This window comes from Aspergillus heteromorphus (genome assembly GCF_003184545.1).
Source record: "Aspergillus heteromorphus CBS 117.55 chromosome Unknown BO70scaffold_3, whole genome shotgun sequence".
Lineage (NCBI taxonomy): Eukaryota > Fungi > Ascomycota > Eurotiomycetes > Eurotiales > Aspergillaceae > Aspergillus > Aspergillus heteromorphus.
This window is the reverse complement of record NW_020290408.1, coordinates 368,135-386,533: the sequence shown is the minus strand read 5'-3', so window position 1 is coordinate 386,533 and position 18,399 is coordinate 368,135. Positions and strand designations below refer to the sequence as shown.

The 18,399-nt window shown below is 52.0% G+C and overlaps 5 protein-coding genes and 2 non-coding genes across 7 annotated transcripts; 2 read left to right on the top strand and 5 right to left on the bottom strand.

Moving 5' to 3' along the window:
- Positions 1-6: 6 nt before the first annotated feature.
- Positions 7-80, top strand: BO70DRAFT_t59. Its single transcript has one exon. It is a non-coding gene; the product is annotated as a tRNA-Ile (tRNA).
- Positions 81-2,448: 2,368 nt separating this feature from the next.
- Positions 2,449-2,522, bottom strand: BO70DRAFT_t43. Its single transcript has one exon. It is a non-coding gene; the product is annotated as a tRNA-Ile (tRNA).
- Positions 2,523-2,938: 416 nt separating this feature from the next.
- Positions 2,939-3,923, bottom strand: BO70DRAFT_349851 (uncharacterized protein; the record flags this gene model as incomplete). The annotated part of the gene is made up of 4 exons (XM_025541666.1): positions 2,939-2,955; positions 2,989-3,087; positions 3,352-3,732; positions 3,842-3,923. 4 exons carry the CDS (start codon positions 3,921-3,923, stop codon positions 2,939-2,941), a joined length of 579 nt encoding a protein of 192 aa, XP_025402672.1.
- A 688-nt stretch (positions 3,924-4,611) lies between these two features.
- On the bottom strand, positions 4,612-5,497 carry BO70DRAFT_129786 (CENP-S family protein). Its single transcript, XM_025538014.1, has 4 exons — positions 5,390-5,497; positions 5,193-5,316; positions 5,012-5,045; positions 4,612-4,870 (listed from the first exon to the last, which is right to left on the bottom strand). Exons 1-4 carry the CDS (start codon positions 5,420-5,422, stop codon positions 4,753-4,755), a joined length of 309 nt encoding a protein of 102 aa, XP_025402671.1. The 5' UTR covers positions 5,423-5,497; the 3' UTR covers positions 4,612-4,752.
- A 465-nt stretch (positions 5,498-5,962) lies between these two features.
- Positions 5,963-6,568, top strand: BO70DRAFT_349850 (uncharacterized protein; the record flags this gene model as incomplete). The annotated part of the gene is made up of 1 exon (XM_025541665.1): positions 5,963-6,568. One exon carries the CDS (start codon positions 5,963-5,965, stop codon positions 6,566-6,568), a length of 606 nt encoding a protein of 201 aa, XP_025402670.1.
- A 643-nt stretch (positions 6,569-7,211) lies between these two features.
- BO70DRAFT_285107 (uncharacterized protein) lies at positions 7,212-8,502 on the bottom strand (the record flags this gene model as incomplete). Its single annotated transcript, XM_025539146.1, has 3 exons — positions 7,212-7,946; positions 8,114-8,295; positions 8,385-8,502. The coding sequence occupies 3 exons, from the start codon at positions 8,500-8,502 to the stop codon at positions 7,212-7,214; spliced, it is 1,035 nt and encodes a 344-aa protein (XP_025402669.1).
- Positions 8,503-9,139: 637 nt separating this feature from the next.
- BO70DRAFT_415256 (putative cell morphogenesis protein (PAG1)) lies at positions 9,140-17,281 on the bottom strand (the record flags this gene model as incomplete). The annotated part of the gene is made up of 4 exons (XM_025547366.1): positions 9,140-12,843; positions 12,894-16,220; positions 16,283-16,519; positions 16,568-17,281. 4 exons carry the CDS (start codon positions 17,279-17,281, stop codon positions 9,376-9,378), a joined length of 7,746 nt encoding a protein of 2,581 aa, XP_025402668.1. The 3' UTR covers positions 9,140-9,375.
- Between the last annotated feature and the right edge of the window lie 1,118 nt (positions 17,282-18,399).

Here is an 18,399-nt window from a genome sequence, read left to right as displayed (position 1 = left end):
CAACTGGGTCCCATAGCTCAGTTGGTTAGAGCGTAACGCTAATAACGTTAAAGTCGAGGGTTCGACCCCCTCTGGGACCATCTCTTTTTTGTTTTTATTTCTTGATCTCCCTTCGGGTTCAGTCTGTTCCTCAGTATCACTTCTACACCACGGATTGCTAAGGGCCATATGGAGTGAGTGCTCTAGCGGCCAATACAGTCTTTCGCCCCATTTTTGGGGCAGTATTTCCTCTCTTTGGACATACCTGTACGAGGGCTCGGAGTCGCATGGGGGTCTAGCCTGTTGGGCTTTGGGGGACTAGCTTTTGCTCCTCTTCCGTGGGTGTTTTTATTATTCCGAGTCTCGGATCCGGATGAAGAGCAAGTATCATCGGATGATTATGGAGAGAGAGTAATCATTGGCATTCTGAAATAGGCCAAAATTTCAATGGCGAATATTCCCCACAAGACAGCGACTAGGTACTGATCATGCTATACAAAAAAATGAATGAGAGAAAGTCCAGTAACACCACACTCAATGTGGGTTTGAGCATGCTTTCAAGAAAAGGCGTTGTTTTGCAGTAAGAGTCAAGGAGGCAATGAGAAAAGGATCGGAGGTTTAGGCATTGGAAAGATATCTCCGCCATGTTTCAGAAATGATCAGCCATCCCCCGTAGAAAAATAGGCCGGAACTCATAGAGAAGAGGTATAATGGGAGATGAAACTGCAAAGAGGCTATTCATCGAAAGCAGGAGAAGCACATGACTCACGGTCACACCAGTGCGCCTAAGGCCATCACTTCTCGTTCTGCTCCTCGCATGGGCCCAACCGCACTTCTTACACCTCGCTTCACTCTTGTGATCACAGCAGCTCCTCTCTTCTTTTCTATGTTTACAACACAGTCACACTTCCTGTCATAGATGGCAGAAATTTCTCCCTTGCAGCTCCCAATCTGGTAAGTAGTCCCCTCCATGAAGCACTTGCTGAGGCTCCATTGCAGCACTAAAAGATTGTTTTGCCGATGCGCATGGGGGCTTGTGAGGTTTTCTTTTCTTTTTTTTTTCAATTATGCTTACAAGCCATTGGCCATTGAAAGAACATTGTGATAGCCTTCCGAGTCCCCTCCTGTGCGACGAAACAACCCAATCCCAGCCGCAGGACCAGTTTCGAGCAACGAGCAACTGCGGGCCCTCTTTGCAAGCTGGCATGCATGTTCAGCCACAAAAGGCTACAGTCGAGGGACGGGAGATGAGGTGGATATGTCCAGTCACAAACGAGCCGATCCATGACCCGCATGCATCCAGGGATCAGCATATATACAATGCTTGGTGTCCCAAAACACGAGCCCTTGGCGTCTGAGCTGCGCAATTGCATCTTTAGCGACGAGACGACGAGGGGGTTATATACCGAGAGGGCTGGCGGGCGGACATGCGAGCCTTGGGGTTATTCAGCCATTGCGGTAGTGTCAGTATCTCCTGGAGGACAGCTGAGATATATTTTGTGGCCAGAGACTATGTGATTTTTTTTAGATTTATCACTTTCTATGGGTCTACTGACCTCTATACGTTTTCACGTCAAAGGGCATACTTCCTGCTCTGTGTGGCCTCCAAGTATGGCGTCCCCACGTACTTCCGATGAGTACAATCCGGGACTATCACCCCACAATACTGATGTTCAAAATGGCGCAATTCTCACTCTGGGTACGAGGCTGTTCTGGTGAAGGCTCTTTTCGTATCGAGTCCTGGTCAGCTAAGTTAATTACAGAAGACGAGAACATACGGAATAGTCCGCCTACGCGTCCTCGACTCTTGAAACAAGAATATGTCCCTACAAGGCGGCTCTACCAATGGAATTCGACTAGGGCCAAGTCGGTTAAAAAGTTGCCCCTTCCACTTACTACATTAAAGGGGATTCATACAGCCGCAATCGCGGGCAGCTGCAGCGCTGCCATTGGTGCCGCTTGCCATCCGCCACCAGGTGGTCATGACGCCGGTCTGAAGCCGGTGATCTGGGGTGAAGTGCCAGACGAACCAGAGTCTATGTTGATATCGGAAGGAGAGAGAGAAACAGCACCAACCAGGACAGAGCAAGGATACATCCGCATTGCACCTTCACTTCATATGAAGTGATACCCCCGAGTATCGGACACTCTTATGGTTGAGAGTGGAGGTTATGTCCTAATGAACAGCCCAGTGCGTCTTTTTGCAGGACAATACTGGAGAGACTGAGGTGTTTTATGACAACCCTTGACATGTATCTATCCTCTTCATAGGTAGTAGATAGAAAGAACTACGGTACCATTCCGCGAAAGGATTTTTTATGATTTTCGGTTCGGGGTGGGCACCATGAACGTTAACAAGACGAGCCCTTTCTTGGCTGCCCAAAAACGCTTCGCAAAAGCAACAATGTACCGTTTTCTTTGCCCCCAGCATTCAAAAAAACACGGCAGGTTACAAAAAAGAAAAAGAAATGGTCCCAGAGGGGGTCGAACCCTCGACTTTAACGTTATTAGCGTTACGCTCTAACCAACTGAGCTATGGGACCCGATTGATATATTTTGCTCAATGTCTAGTGCTCTATCAGCAAATACACGTACTTTGTGCTAATTCCCTAGCGAGGACAGTGGGATTCAGATCTCGGACGCCTTTTTTCAATAAATGGATTTGGTAGCAGGGGAAATTTTCCTTGTAAGATTTTTGTATGTAAGTGGGGCCTGTAGATAGCTTTTCTATCTTTCCCGAAGAAAGATTGGTGGGAATCAGAAATCAAGGCGTCAGGAATGAATTAGTTATTATGGTGCGGAAACAAACCGTATATAAATCCAACAACTGCCAGGTATCCGGATATAGTACTTATAGTACATCCAAGGCCGTGGCAGGGAAGTCTGATACATCACAACACGAACACAAAGTTCATTCTCCACCCCCAAAAGAAACAGGGAAATAAAGTAAATTACATATTTACCACAGAACAAAATCTATTGAAGCCAACGTATCCACCAAAATCTTACAATGCGCCCTCCGATCATCCACCAAAGCCCGAAACCCCTTCTCGACAACCTCATCCAGCCTGATTCTCTGCGTGATCATCTTCTCGAGGTTCGATTGACCTGACACACCAAATACTGTTAGAACCAACTACTATCTCATACCGAGCCTCATTAGGAAAAGAAGCGTGGAGAAAAGCAAGACAGAAAGAACGACTCATCAGACTCCACCGCGCCCATCACCTCCACCTCCCGAAACGCACTCTTTATCATACAACGCCGACCCCACATACCTCACCTCCTCATACATAAGCTCATTAACCCTCGGTGCGGGATTTTTCTCTCAAACGGTAACATTCCTAATTGTGCCGTGGACACGACACGCACCGATCGCGCCGTTCAGGGTACTTTCCACGCCGGTGGTGTCGAAGACGATATCCGCGCCAACCCCGTTGGTTAGACTGCGCAAAGTGCTAGGGATGTCGACTTCGTGCGGATCCAGGATGTGTATTGCGCCGTAGTCCCGCGCGAGGGTTTTGCGCGAGGGGAGGAGCTCGGCGACTGCGATGGCGGTGGCGCCGTGGAGGGTCAGGATCTGCACCAGGCTGATGCCAACGGGGCCGCCACCGATTATGAGGGTGTCGGTGTTGGCGTTGCTGGTACGGTTGGGGTCGAAGGGGGAGGTGGTCACGGCGTGCCAGGCGACGGCGAGAGGTTCGATGAGCGCGGCGGATGAGAGGGAGATGGACGGGGGAAGCGGGTAGTTTTCTCGGGGATGAGAATTGGGCAGGGGCTACTGGTGCAATGAGGTATACCTTCACCTGGCCTTTGTCGCATACGGGCTCTTCAATCTCCTCCACTCTTATGTCGCCCCGACGAAAGCGCGCGGCTTTCATGACAGGCGTGGCTTTGAGAGTGGTTCGAAAGGTGTTGACGGTGTCAGTTGCAGTATTAAGCATTTTGGCTTTCGAGGTCTGTGGCCCCGATGATTCTCAAAGATAAATTGGGTGTGATTCATTCGGTAGCTGTGGCTGCTGTTGGATTTTACAATTGACGAGGGGGATGGCCAAGGGACTTGGCTACTTGTTTAAAGAGTTATTGCGACTGAAGCGAGTGCTATGCCGACCTGAAAGATATGGTGATGAGGTCCATTAGACGAGAATGCAATAGAAAAGTACAAAATCAAGGATACGAGCCGAAGATGTCAGGGCAGTGTGATTGATCGGTGTATGCGACTGTGGCCATAGCGAGCCCGATTAGATCAAGGACATCGTGTCTGTCCATCTGACAACCATTACACCACCGAGGTGTTGTATCGCCTGCGTTGGACAACCCCCATGTTGTCAGCCTCTCACATCACCGTATATCAGACCCCAGGAGCAGCCAGCTGAAGATTTGTCGGATTCGGGGCCCGACGACCAATCCGAATTCCAGGTAAAATTTGCACGATGGCGCGAGCTTCAAAGCAACCAAGTTTCCACAAGCGGCATGGCTTGGGATAGCATCAGGGGAGCGTTCCCATTTGCGGGGATCCACGCAGTGGCGTCATCCCCCGGAGTCCGAAACCTTGGCTGATATCAAGTTCCGCAGCTGTAACACGGGAGGGATCAACGATGATCTGTACTACCATTGGGTTAGCGCTTACCCGATCGAAGGGAACGGCTTCTGACTGACTTCTAGAAGGTTGTTAAGGCGATTTTGGATAGTAGCGCCAGTGATCTGGCCCCCAAACCATGTACTTTCTGTGATGTTGCGCCAGATCTGACTGAACAAATCTCATCCCTCGAATCAATCCTCCCCCTCACGTTGCTGTTCGATAAACGCCTTTAGGATGGATTCTAAGCCCTCGTTACGGCGAGCCAGCAGCATCACGTCGGCAACGGTGACCGTTGAACGACCGGCATGCCTAGATAGGAAATACCGAGCATATCAGTACAATTCAAGCCACCCCATCCACATTCAACAAAACTCGCCATAGAAATCAAGGCAGGCAACAGGCCCCCTGAGTCAGAACCCGGGGACTAAGACTAGGAAAATCGTGACCTACTTCGCAAAAGACTCCAGGTCTTGGCTGACGGTTTCTGTTCGATGAAGTCAGCCCGGGGAACGGGATGGATGGCAAAGCAAAAGTCCCGTCATCCACGCCATCGAAGGTACAGGGAGTAGCGAATTGTAGAGATGGAGGTGCGTATCGTTAAGAGTCAAGCACGCGTACGAGTCCGACATACCTATCTGAGCCCAGACCAGTTCCGTCAACGCCGCGATGAATTGGGGAGTGGCGTTGGATCCAAGCCTGATGGTTTCCTCGTCCACGATCTTGCCGATTGCCAGCCAAAGAGCAGACTTCAGGCGCTGTGGGGAGATCAGTATGTGAATGGATGTCTTGGGTACTGCACCCTGGTGTGATGAGCAACCAGGTACATACCTCCTCGAGACTAATTTCTTCAGTCTGGTCCATTTTCTGATATAGTAAAGTAACTAGACAAGAGCGCCACGGATATATGGAAAGCTAAGGAATTGTCTTGGTAGATGCAGCGACGAAAAATGATGAATCTCCGAGCTATCGAACAATAACAATCACTATCAAGCGGCCGCGCCCGCTCGTGTCGGAGACGCGTTAAGCATCAAGCCGACGACCCCAGCCCACGCTCTGATTGGCCGGCCGCTTTCCGCCCGGAGAAACACAGTCCCCGGCGCCCACCGACGCTAAGCCCAAACAAACCATTTCCACTTTCGGAAGGAATTCTTCTCTTCGGCCCGCTTCCTCAGCCATTCCACCAACCAACCAACCATCCATCCATCCATCCATCCAGTCTCGTGTCCACCTCAACTCGAGCTCACCAGTCCTCCCCGACACAGGTGGTGCGATTGCGAGTGCAATTCCTCCGCAACTACCTAGCGGACCATCCTCACCTCCTCACAACCCTCACAACCCATCCCACCAACCTCCGAAAAGCTATCCGGCGCCCTCCGCCCCAACCAAACCAAACCACCCAAAATGGCGACCCGCGACCCCGGCGAAATCGCCGCCGACGCACTCAACGACTTCTTCGGCCAGCTCTTCAGCTGGGTCGAAACAGCCTTCACACGGTTCTTCAGCAACCTGTACTCGTCCTTCGCGGACGTCAGCGTGAACCGCTGGACGAAGGTGATCTGCTCCGTCATCGGCTATATCCTGGTGCGGCCGTACATCGAGAAGTTCTTCAAGAAGATGCAGGACCGGGAGATCCGCAAGGAGAGGGAGAAGAAGGAGAAGGCGGAGGCGGAGCGCGCGGCGGGTGGAGGCAAGAAGAAGAAGGCGAAGGTGTCGGCGAATGCGCTGCGCGGGGGTGCGGGTGCGGGCAAGGTATTGGGCGAGGTGGAGAATACGGATGATGAGATTGAGGGGGAGGAGGGCGCTGACGGGGCCGCGGAGGAGGAGGAGGAGGTGGATTTCGCGACGGCGAGTGGTGTGCCTGAGTGGGGAAAGAATGCGCGCAAGAGGCAGAAGAAGTACTGGAAGAGTTTGGAGAAGGAGGCTGAGAGTCGTACGCAGCAGTTGTCGGAGGAGCAGATCAAGGAGTTGTTGGATTGGAGTGAGTCGGAGGATGAGAAGAAGAAATAAATAGTTGGTGGTGGTGTTTGTTTGATGGGCTGGTTTGGGCTATGCTACTGTGTGGCTTAGTCCTGATCTTTGTTGGGGTGCATAGTTTGGGGTTGATAATGCTTTGATGGGTTGGGTTTACGTGTGGGGTTTATGTACTATCATTGCCTGGGGCGATTTAATGTAGCTATAGATGTAATACAAATGATGGGATGATGTCTTCGAGGAAGAGTTCTAGGGAGAGAGGAATGCTGTCACGTCTGTCGGTTAGGCTTTGTTCTTACGGGGGTTGCGTAGATATCTATACCCTCTGTTGAAGTCGCATTACAGGTTATTATGGTTCTGCTGTTGCTTTGACGCCATGGGCAGGAGATCCCGCACATAAGGCTCATAGATGAGGTATCATACAAGACATGCGAGCCAAAAAGAGAAAGAAATGAGACTCAATGAACGCATGTGGAGGATCATATGCTACAGCCCGAAAAGGAAGAGAAGCAAAAGAGGGAAATGGCCGACTGAGAACCAAGAGAATAGAACCCATCGCCTGGTTCAAGGATGACAGGAACCATATGCACCGGTGAGCTGCCTGTGTGGCGACTTGAGTCTTTTGTTGCATTGACATCTGTTCCAAGTGACGGCTAACGGAACAATCACCACTAGCCCGCTAATGCGAATGGTCTTGCAGCCACTTGTATACCACAGAGAAGTCCTTCCCTCGATGCTCTTCCTCGACAGCATTGTACACCCCACGCGCCTTGTCTGCCAGCGCCAGATGAGTCTGCGACTCCTCTGCAGCCGTGATAGCCAACCGAAGGTCTTTGTTCATGAGACTAACCCCGAATCCACCCTCATACCCCCGAGACGCCGGCGCTGTCTCGACCACACCAGGGACAGGGTTATTAACCTCCATGGGCCAGCACCGACCAGTGGACGAGTTGACCAACTCGGCCAATGCCTTGGGATCCAAGCCCCAGCGAATCCCGAGGTTCATCGCCTCAGCCGTCGCAATGTTATTTATAGCCAGAATATAGTTATTGGCCAGTTTCCCCGAGACACCCGCTCCGGGGGCACCCATATGCCATGACTTCTTCCCCATGTGAGCCAGCACCGATCTCACGCGGTCGAGAAGTTGGCCGGTCTGGGAAGAGGCTCCAAACATGAAAGACAGCGTTCCGGCTCGAGCACCGACCACTCCTCCGGAAACCGGTGCATCCACGAATCGGCCTTGACCGGTTGTGTGTATTGCGTTCGCAATCTCCTTGGACGAGGCAGGGTCAATCGTGGATGTATCGATGAACAATCGTTCTTGTTCCAGGGCGGGTAGTTCGCCCTGCCGGAGCATGGAATGGTAGACATCCTTGGCGTGCTGCGGACCCGGGAGGCTGGTTATTATCACTGTCTGGATGGTACGTTATCAGAATTGGAACCAGAGACCCAATCTGTCCCCAGATACTGTAACAAGAATCCAAGCACGTAGAACCCCGGCCGGGGGACACAGACAATGTCCAGCCATAACCCACGAGGTCTCTATTATTGAGTAAAAACCAAACAAATACCTCAACTTACCGACCTTTCGGCAAGTTCTCTCGCCGTCTGAGCTATCACAACCTTGTCCCCTGCCCCACTACTCTTGGCTACCTCGCTAGTCTCGCTAACAAACCTAGCTGTACTCTCCTCATTCACATCCCGTATAATCAAGGTATCCTCCGCGGGGATCTTGGCGCGAAGGTTCTTCGCCATGAAGAAACCTATCGACGGACGAGACAGTTAGCAATAGCAACGGGTACGTACAGAGCCACGTGAATTCATTCCCCAATGTCCGCGACAGAGTACTCACCCATTTGCCCCAATCCTATAAACCCCCATGTAGCGTCCCGTCGCAAGGAGGACGAGAAGGCTCTTCTCAACAGGGGAGTATTCTGCGCGGGACGTACAGCCGAGCGGAGGGGAGCCATGCCCCTTCGCAATGGAAGGAAAATGGTACAAGTGCGCGAGAGACTCATGTTCCACAATGCCACGATGGAGTATGCTGTGCTCTGGAACTAATGTGATTTGCACGGTTGACACGAGGGTGTATGCCACGGCAGGTACCTGGCTGGGGCAAGGGGAAGGAGGGGGATGGTATTTGTAGTCGTCCACGAAGACACGGGCATGTGGAGCTAGGCAGGCGCTGTGGTGTCCAATGCCTGACGTGATGTGTCGGCCGTGCAGGCCTCGCGGACCGAGCGGAGTGGTGGAAAGGCTGATTTCCGATGCTATCCGGCTATTTCCATCCAGGCAGGGGGTGGGGGGTAATTGGGCATGGTACAGGTGTAGTGCAGGCGACAGGCGGGGATGACGCTGCCTTGCCTTGTTAGCCCGTCTTTTGGGTCGGTCGATCTCTTGGACTCGTTCTCCACCCCCTCCCAGTTCCCAATGCGGGGAAGCCCCGATCCGGTTAGCCGGCGGAGCGCGGAGAACCAGCCCCCGTCACGTTTGTCTTGGCCTGGGGCCGCGGGCATCAGTATTCTGATGCCTCAGGCAAATGTTATCTACTACGCAGCTTTGAAGACAGTTAATTATTTTAAAAAGGTTGTTCCGGTGGCTATCTAGGCGGGTTCATCCAGATCAGTAATTAATTTACAATTGATTGAATTGGGTACAGGTACAAAAATCTAGGTGGGCGAACCGCTGGAATAACACATCGCAGAGCAAAGCATTGACAAATGGGTATGTTAAACGCCACATCACACCATGTACCAAGATGGAAGGAAAAATCACGAGAGAAAAGAAACGAAATGAATCAAGCGAGCAACCAAGAGACGTGAGGTGACGTGAAAACAGAATGTTCACTGCTGTCCCGGGGAGTTGGGATTGCTAGCCAGAAATTCAACAGGGACTTTGGGAACGCGTGGTGAGCTGGCTGTCTGCGCTATTGTACGTTGTTGAGCACGGATAAGATCGCGTTGACGTTCTTTTTCCCGGTTTGTGGCAGCGCCGCCGGTGAGCCGTCGCATGCCGCTGCGGATCATGGATTCCAGTGATGAGGAGCCGTCAGTCACACTGCGCGTTTGGCTGATAGGGTGAGGCACTGCAGATGGCTTGTTGTCTGCAAGACCGTCTTCCAGTTCGTCATCCGACAGGAACGCTGACTCGAACCCGATAATTGGCGTGTTGAAAGACTGGTTGGCGGCCGTATGCGAGAACAGGTGGTTCACTGGAGAGGTGACGGAGCGGGTGTGAGACACGGGTCGCATGTTCTGACTAGGCGCTGGTGCTGGAGGTGTAAATGTCCCCGGGGATGGCGTGGGCGCGCCAGTTCCATCAAGACGCAGGTTCGACGGCCTGGACTCGGCAAGCCCATTGTGGAAAGATGACGTCGAAGCAGTCCGGGCGAGAGACTTGCGGAGGATCGGCGCGGTTTGCTGATCGTAGAGATTCGCATTAGTATCTGCATAAGTGCCGGTAAAGCCGCGCAAGGCCTGGTCCGAGATGGGGTCAAGTGTCGGGTGAATCGGATCGGCCTCGTCGAAAAAGTCATCCAAGCTGTCTAATTTTTGAACAATGTCTCCCATGTTGCCGTCTGTCTGTGTGTCGATGGATTTCATCGTGTCCGCACGCATGGGGAAGAACGTGTCGTTGTATTCATCCGCATGGAATTCCACCTCCGAGGGAGGTGTCTCTTGCGGGTCCATGCGGTCTACCTCAGCGCAGGTGTAGAACACCGCATGAACGTTATGTCGTGTGACGCTGGATTGGGTCGCAGGCATCGGTATAGACCACCCGGTTGGCTCTGGGATGCCGTACAGACTTTGAACGCGCTCATACTCTTTCCGTATAGCTCGAGATGAAGAAGACGAAGCCATGCTCATCCGGATATGATGTTTCTCATTGGGGTTGGCCGACACCGTCATGATGTGGTCCATCACTTGCAGTGCTTGAGGACAAAGATCCGTTTGCAATAGTCGCAGGAGAGGAGAGATCAAATCAGGCCCATGACACGTCACTTCTCCTCGGCGCATGTCCATCTCGGGGAGTAGCACGCAGAGTATTTTCATGATCTTGACACGGAACCAGTTTGTTGTGTTGGTCAGCAAGCCCATAAGAAATATGAGGCTCTGTACATCCTGACGAGGGAAGTAATAGGACCGGATCTCCGTGATGATGTGGCTCAAAAAGTCGTTCTCGGCTTTGTACTGCCCATTCGCAAATCCCAGCAGGGAGGCTGCCAGCCGTGGGCATCTCTCACTTTCAGCCATACGTGCCAGCAAAGTTGCGCGAGCCAAGGTCTTGGAATCGTCAACATCCGAGTCAAATTGATGAAGGAAGTGCGACAGATTCGCTAATATCATAAAAAGCAACCTGTGACTGTCGCCGATGAGCTCGTTGTTGGGTAGGCCACTGAGGCGGTGCAAGATGTCCAATGTTCGGTTGAGTGACTCAGAAGATTTCAACCCCTTGTAAATGAGGTTCTGAAGACCATCAAAGCCACCTTCCCACTTTGGCGGCTGTCCCTTGATAAGCTCTGATATCACCATCGGGTCGCTCATGTCGACACGGTCCAGAAACTTTTCCAGCATACCAATGCTTTCAATAAATTCCGTTTCATGGATGGTATTCAAGCAGGCGCACGTAGTCCAAAAGAGCTGGGGGTACCGCAGCAAGTCCGTAGGTGCCAGCGAGCTAATGATAATCTTGAGGGTCGTAAGAATTTCCATGGAAAACGTTCGGTAGTCCGACTCCTCATCCGCGATCGTATTCGACAAGCGCGCGAGCATGTCTGCCAGCATCCTAGAGTCCAGGGACATGGATATGCAACGGAAGACTTGGAATGATCGACAGGCAAGATGCCGTACTGGGCAGGATGTCGCCCAATTCAGTGCCTCTTTCGCCCACAGGTCATTGAGTCCTTCATATTCAACGCTGAAGACGCTCGCTACCTTGCGGGTGACGTGAGACATTGACGTAGGGACACGGCTGCCATCCTCCTCATCTTCTTTGTCACTGGTGTCTTCGTACTCCCATACAACCTTGGGGTCGCTCTTGCGGATCGATTCCACGAAGTCTTCAATCGATTGCCGCCGTTCGACAGGTGCATCGTCTTCAATCTTTGCGGCGATCAATTCGTGAATAAGATGAACTAACATTTCCCTGGCTTGTTCCTGCACACTTAGCGTGTAATGGTCCCAGAGGATCAAGACAACGTGGAGTAATTTGACCACATCATCCATCGCGAGTGTGACAGGTGCAACCATTAAGTCCACAAGGAAGATAAGCGCAACCTGGCCTAAAGAAAGACCGGCTTGTTTGTTCCCAACGGGAAGCACAGTTCCGAGATCAGCGACATAAGGAAGACTTTTGGTATCGGGTGGCGCCGGGGTGATGTCTTTCCTTTCCTGCACCATGTGCTTAGGCATGACTTGCAATAGGAAGAACTCGATGACCTTTGACCCAGCAGGCGTACCTGCTAGAAACACAACCACCTGTTTAGCATATTCCACGAAGTTTTGCTCTTTACGTTCCAAGCAGAGACTGATGATGAAGTCGAGCACCAATTGCACATTTCCGCCATGCGGGCCTGTTGCCAGAGCTTGCCAAAGCGCTTGGACTTCATTCGGGAGGATGGTGCTGCACCGAATGGTGATCTCGAAGAGGTTGGCCAGAAGCATGTAAGACTTCGCCGTAGGTCCCCCATTAGGGTCCACTTGGAGCTCCATTGTCTGAACCCAGGGAAGAATAGCAGCTACCATATTCCGCTGGCTGTCGGGTCGCAGATTTCTGAAGTGCAGGGAAAATTCGGAGAAAAGCGTGAAGGCCAAATCAGAGTGTAGTTTTGCCAAACGTTTGGAAGTCTCGAACTGAGCAACTTTATAGACTGCGGGAGTCTTGTCGGAGATGCTGATATCGAAGTCTTGTAGCCGCGAGCTCTTCTGTTGCCGCTCCTCCAAGATGCGAAGAAGCTTAGCGGACTTCATTCTAATCTCCCGCTTTGGACTACCAAGAGTGACGAGCACGGCGCCCAAAATTCTCCAAAAGCCAAGCGGATAATCAGTCTGCTCGATGAGTACTTCAGTCACCACCTCAAAGTAGCTTTCCAATGCTTTTGGTCGCTCTGCGACATAGCACATCTCGATTGACCGCTCTAATAAGTATGAATGCTCTTTGTTGTGAACAATCAAGTTCTTCAGAGCTCGTCGGCCAATTGCATGCCACTTGTCACTGATTGTGTTGAAAATAATATCAATCCAAGATAGCATACGGCCCACATCAAACTGTAATACCGAGCCACTCTCAGTTGTGATACTAATCGGCCCGGCCTGTAACAGTTAGTTGTTGGTTCTGAATAACAAGAAAGACGTTGACCTACGCATAAGGAAGCCATTGCACTGAGAGCAGCTGCACGCAGATTCTTCTTCTCGATTTCCATGGCTGCCGCAGTGTTTCGCAATTCACCGGATTCATGGTTTTGTGCAATGGCATTCCGTCGCATGGACTCCTCTCGTTGCGTAATTTGAGACTGGTTGGGCGAGTATCCACACCAATCCTCCATAAGAGAGAAGGCAGACTTCCTCGACTCAAAGGGTATCCACCGAGAGGGGTCTTTGGTGCGATTAATGCCTTCAAAAATTTCCTCCATCAGCCCGCAGTAATGAAAGCGTAGTCGCTGGAACTCCCAGTCGTTTTGTACTTCAGCATCGCTCAGGAATATTCGTAGATCTTTTGCGTAAGTGACCAGGTTGTTCACAATCCAGTCTTCGTTGTAGACCTCAGGTTCTTTCAAAAAATGCGACGTCAGCTTATACACATGAGTGACCTCCGTTCGCAGCCGATCTGTTCTACGATTCCGCCTAGGGCTGCTCGGCGATCGGTAATGAGTTCCAATTCGGACCTTGGCTTCCTCGTTGCATGTTGTTACGGCGTACTGCAAAGACTCAAGAAGAGTACGGTACAGGTTCTTGTTGATAGATCCCAGGGCGATCACTATGGCATGTCGGATAGAAGCTCGCTCAGCCGATAGTAACGGGATGACAAAAGCAAAAAGGCTTCTAGCGGAGCTGATCTTATTCTGAGATTGTTGTGCACCTTTCGAACCTTTCCGCGCGTGGTGCGCATTTGCAAGCTGGCTCTGCGATTGTGCGCCAACACTGTTCAGGGTGGTACAAGCCATGACCAGGTATAATTTCCACTGTTCCACGAGAATTTCCGCGGTCGTGTTGCTTCTGCCGAGCGAGCGAGCTTGGACGGTATCCATGGGGCCATACTGAGGATGCTGGGGGCTTTCAGCAAGTAGAGTAATGGTCTTATGCATGAGCACAAGCCTCGCACACACGATCTCACGTCCCAGAGTCACGGCAAAAGGACAAGTTTCAAAGCTGATTCGGATGATGTTCGGGAAAACTTTTGACCACAATGTAGAGTCGTACGAAACCTCACTGCTACAGAGTTCGATAAGAGTATTTTGAGAAGCACTCCTTCGCTTGCCCTTTTGGATCCGACTCCTTTCGGCCACAGTTAGCTGCTCATCGTTGACATCCAAAATTAGCTGCGAATCAGCTTCCAGGATCCGAATAATTCGCGTGTTTTCTTTGCCCAATGCACTATCAAACTCTGTGATAAGACGAAGCACTGTGATGGCGAAAGCGCGGACTCTTCGAGACTGCGAGCAAAGGAAAAACAGACCGTGAGATTCAACTTCCTCGACTTGAGCAAGAACACTCGAGAGATCTAGCTGCAGAGCCCGACTGCCAGAGCCAGTCTTATCCCCGGAATCTGCAGCCGCTCCCTTGGTCTTCTGCTTGATTTCTTCAATCCAGATTCTCAGCAACTCAACATACAACCGCAGAGTGGACTCAATGTGACCTGGTCCAAGCATGCCTTCGTCTGACATAGTAGAATACCTTGCATCAAAGTTAAAGATAAATCTCGCGAAGCCAATTGTGACCTGTTGCGCATGAGATTGCCGCGCAATCGCCTTTAAGGACTCAGCAGATGAAGACGCTATGTTTGTCTGAACATGAGCTGTCCCAGTACAGAGAAGATTGATGAGAGAATTGAATGGAATGCGGTCAGAGAGACAACGGGGGAGTGCTTGGACGGCGACATGAAGTAGATCGTAAAAGCCCTGTCTCTGATCTGGAGTGCTAGAATGATCATCTCGTCTCCCAAAGCTAAACGCCTCGGAGATCGGGGTTTTGGGGGTTGTGCCGCCAAACTTTTCATCCAGAGCCGCCTGGCCTCCAAATGTATTGTCGCACAGAAGTGTGATCTTACCCAGGATGTCACAAAAGCGGATATAGTACTCCTTAACGTTGTCACTTAGTCTCGAGGTATTGACAGGACGGGTGAAGGCATGCTCCTGGCTTCCCTTGAGGTTCGGCAGCCGCGGGTCCGCAAGATATTGAGGTCGGTGGGGATAAGCCGAGACAGAGATGTCGGTAAAGGGGTTAGGGATCGATGGCGTTGGGAAAGGTGGGCATAACTGATCGCAATTCTCAAGGTCTGTCATAATCGCGAGGAAAGATCTGATGCCAATTACCATCTTTTCCGGTTCCATTTGTTCGATCTTGAGTTCCTTTCCGGAGAGGAAAAGATCTGAATTGATGAGTGGAAAGACGATGTTGCGGAAACAGACGTCCGGGTGCTTGAACCCGATCATCCGGACGAGTTGGATCAGGGGGTCCGCAACCGCTGAATCAGTGCTGAGGTACGTTCTTTTCCCGGCAGGGAGTGCTATCCTGGAAACCTCATCAACTTTACGGAGAGTGGCCGTCGGCGATTCTGAGTAGCGGAAGAAGTACGTCCATAACAAGCGACACATCGCTTGAAGGGCCGGGCCTCTTGTAGGGCGGTCTTTCAGTCTCGGCGGTAGAGTCTGGATTAAGGAAAGCCACTGCGGAGAGAAACTATCCTTTGTTGAAACGCACAGGAGCAACACGTGAAGGGGGAAAGCCAAACCCCAATGGCGAGGCTTGGTTAGCATTGGTGTCAGACGTGACTGTACCAACTCCAAGAAATCCTTCCACTTGGGCAGGCTTAAATCGCAGTTGGAGCACGTAGCCACAGGCAGCAGCAACTTTTCAAAGAGGTAGCAATACGCCTGTTTAACGCGTTGCCCGTGAGCATTAGCGAATAAACGGGCCAGTGAACGCATAAAGTCACACGATTTGCTCCACGTGTCGGGGTGCGTTCTAACACGAATGTGCCTCATCCCCAGGATCAGGAGCTCGGCTTTGGCATCTCCATCCTTGGAAGGTCCTCGGAGTGTTTCGTCCTTTTGGACCTTCTCCAACTCGGCCAGGAACCGAGCTGTAACGCTTGTGAAGTTGTTCTCACTCATGATGCCCAGCACCTGAGAATATATCCTCCAATTCGCCATGCGCAGGGGAGAAGCCGAAATCTGCTCCGGGTCTACCGTCCTGAGCTGACCGAACACGATATCCTCCAAACGATCTGCCATATCCAGTGTGATGGACGCGAGACTACTCTGATTGAAGATCTCAATCAGGACTCTGCAAACAAGGTACACAGACACCGTCGCACGCCGCTCAGTCAGTATCACATCGTCGTGTCGGGAATACAGGGTAGTCGAAGTGGATGTAGAGTCGCCTGTTGTGGCTGACTCGGCGATGATTTGGGGCGGCTCCGTGTTGCGGCGTATGAGTTGTCCGTTCTCAGAGGTAAGAGGAGGCTTTGCCTAGAAGCGTACATTTCATTAGTTTGGAGACTCAAAGTGAACAGGAGCATCGTGTGGCATACTTGACCGGCTGCCTGCTTAGCCACGATGGCAGCATCGCCTTTCGCCTTTCGCCACAGCATTATGGTGTCGATCAAAGGCTTGGGCTTCTGGCGTGCGATATGGCCCAAAGCGGAGATCAATTGATCGAAATCGGAATCGACGCCCGGTCCGCATACCTCTTCGACGGGCGCTTCCGACTCGCCCAGCTTCATTATGGCTTGATTGATCTTGTTGTCCGCTTGACCAACAAACTTGTCCTACCGTCAATGACCGACTTGACTTCTGCGAATGGGGCATGGACTTACGGAATTGAAGAGATGATGTAAGGCGTACTCACCGACCGTCTTCGACTCCGATCCATAATGATGCCTCGAGTGCGAGCGGCTATGAGAGCGCTCCTGCCATGGCTTCCCGTTGGAGTTCATGCGTCGGTGGGCGGCATTCGCGGGGCTCCCATCAGCGACGTCGTCCATGTCCCGATCCTCTATTGTGCTCAGTGTTCCCTGCAAGCTGTGACTTGCGCCATTGGACCCTTGGCCCTGGAAGTTCGAATGCATATCGTGTTGCTCCATCCGCCCCGTCCCGGTGCCTTCCTGCTCAGCGGCCCCGCCACGACCGAGCGACGCGATCAATTCCGGACTTAGCGGGCTCGTAGAAGAGGTTGAGGCGGCGAAGCTGGGGTTTCGGGAGTGTTGGATTCCATGGACAATGGAGGTATTGCGATGGTGACCATACGAGTTGGAGGGCCTTCGTTCCAGTCCGACATCGTACCCAAGCCCCGGTCTTCCAGCAGGCGGTTCGGGGCTTTTGGAGTGAGAATTGCCGCGACGGTTATGCTGGTGGTGTTGTTGTTGTAAGGATGAAGGGGCTAAGGCGGATAGGTCGGCTCCTCCTCTGACAGTGGATGTCTCTCGGCTGTGCACGGTGGAAGAGGGGGTGCTTCTCGTCACAAGGCGTTCTGGTGGAGTGGAAAAGCTATGGTGCGACACAGGGCTCGAATCGTCAGGGATGAGGGGCATTGGCGTTGGCTGGATGGGACCAGCTTTAATCGACGGATGGGAGGCCACTACCGCAAACCGCAGGTCAGAGACACGCTATTCATCAACCAATCTCCGGAGGGTGAGGAGAACGATCAGGACTCGATGCAAGGATAAAGCCTCCGGTCCGAGCCAACGACGAAGGGGGTAGATAGTCAGTGTCAGTCAGGTCAGTCGGGCACGTACTGGTACTGGGTGTCCTGCGTCTTGCCGGGTCAAACGACGCTCATTGTTGGGCCGTGCTCTCGTCTGCTAGAACGAAAGAACCTGGACGCACTTGCAAGCAGTGCATGGTCATCCCTCGGGCGCCAGGAATTGAACGACGAGAAAGGGGAATGGAGGGTCGAGGGATGGGGATAGGGTGGTGGTGGTCGGAGTCCGAGTTCCTGTCACTGGGAGCTTTGTTGCTGGAGCAGCTCCCTTCAGCCTTTGCTCGCGACCGGAGAGGCTCTGGGCACGGGGACCATACAGGCACCACCAAACCACCAACTCATTCCAAGGAGGTTTCCACCTTTCGGAATCCTACACCAGACGGCGTACGCTCCTAATTGTATCTGTCTCTTCTGTCAACCTCTTTGGCAGGGGTTTATTTCTCGAGGGAATCAATTTTTCTACGCCCCCAGAGATACTATCTAGTCCTGCTCCTCAGGCTCTGCGGAACACCAATCTTATCTTCCGGTGATAAGGAAGCGAATACCCAGACGCCTGGCTCCTGGGTGGCAAAATGGAGGCAACATGCATGCCCGTTGTGCGATATGTTTCTTCACGAACACCCAACGAAGTCAGGTACTACCGGTGTCCGGTGTCCGGTGTTCCTGATATCCCTGGTCAGGTTTCTGGAACCCCCGACCCCCCTTCCTCAGCTGTACCAGGGAGACCAGTTCTCACGCGAATGAAACGGCACCTGTCACAGATGCAAAGGAAGATTTGTTGACGGACCGAATCCCGAACTTTCTTGACGATCTCGCAATTTTGTCTTCCCGATATACCCAGGGGGCTATATGTGCACTCTAATATAGAACGTCTTTGGCTTTGCACAGTATACAAGATTGCCTCAATGCCGCTCCTCGCAACTATCTGCCGAGTCTATCAAGTCAAGA

Coding starts and splice junctions, on each gene's coding strand:
- BO70DRAFT_129786 (XM_025538014.1), bottom strand. CDS start 5,422: ATGGACCAGACTGAAGAAATTAGTCTCGAGGAG. Junction 5,046..5,192: donor ACTGGTCTGGGCTCAGATAG/GTATGTCGGACT, acceptor TTCATCGAACAG/AAACCGTCAGCCAAGACCTG. Junction 4,871..5,011: donor GACCTGGAGTCTTTTGCGAA/GTAGGTCACGAT, acceptor TTTCCTATCTAG/GCATGCCGGTCGTTCAACGG.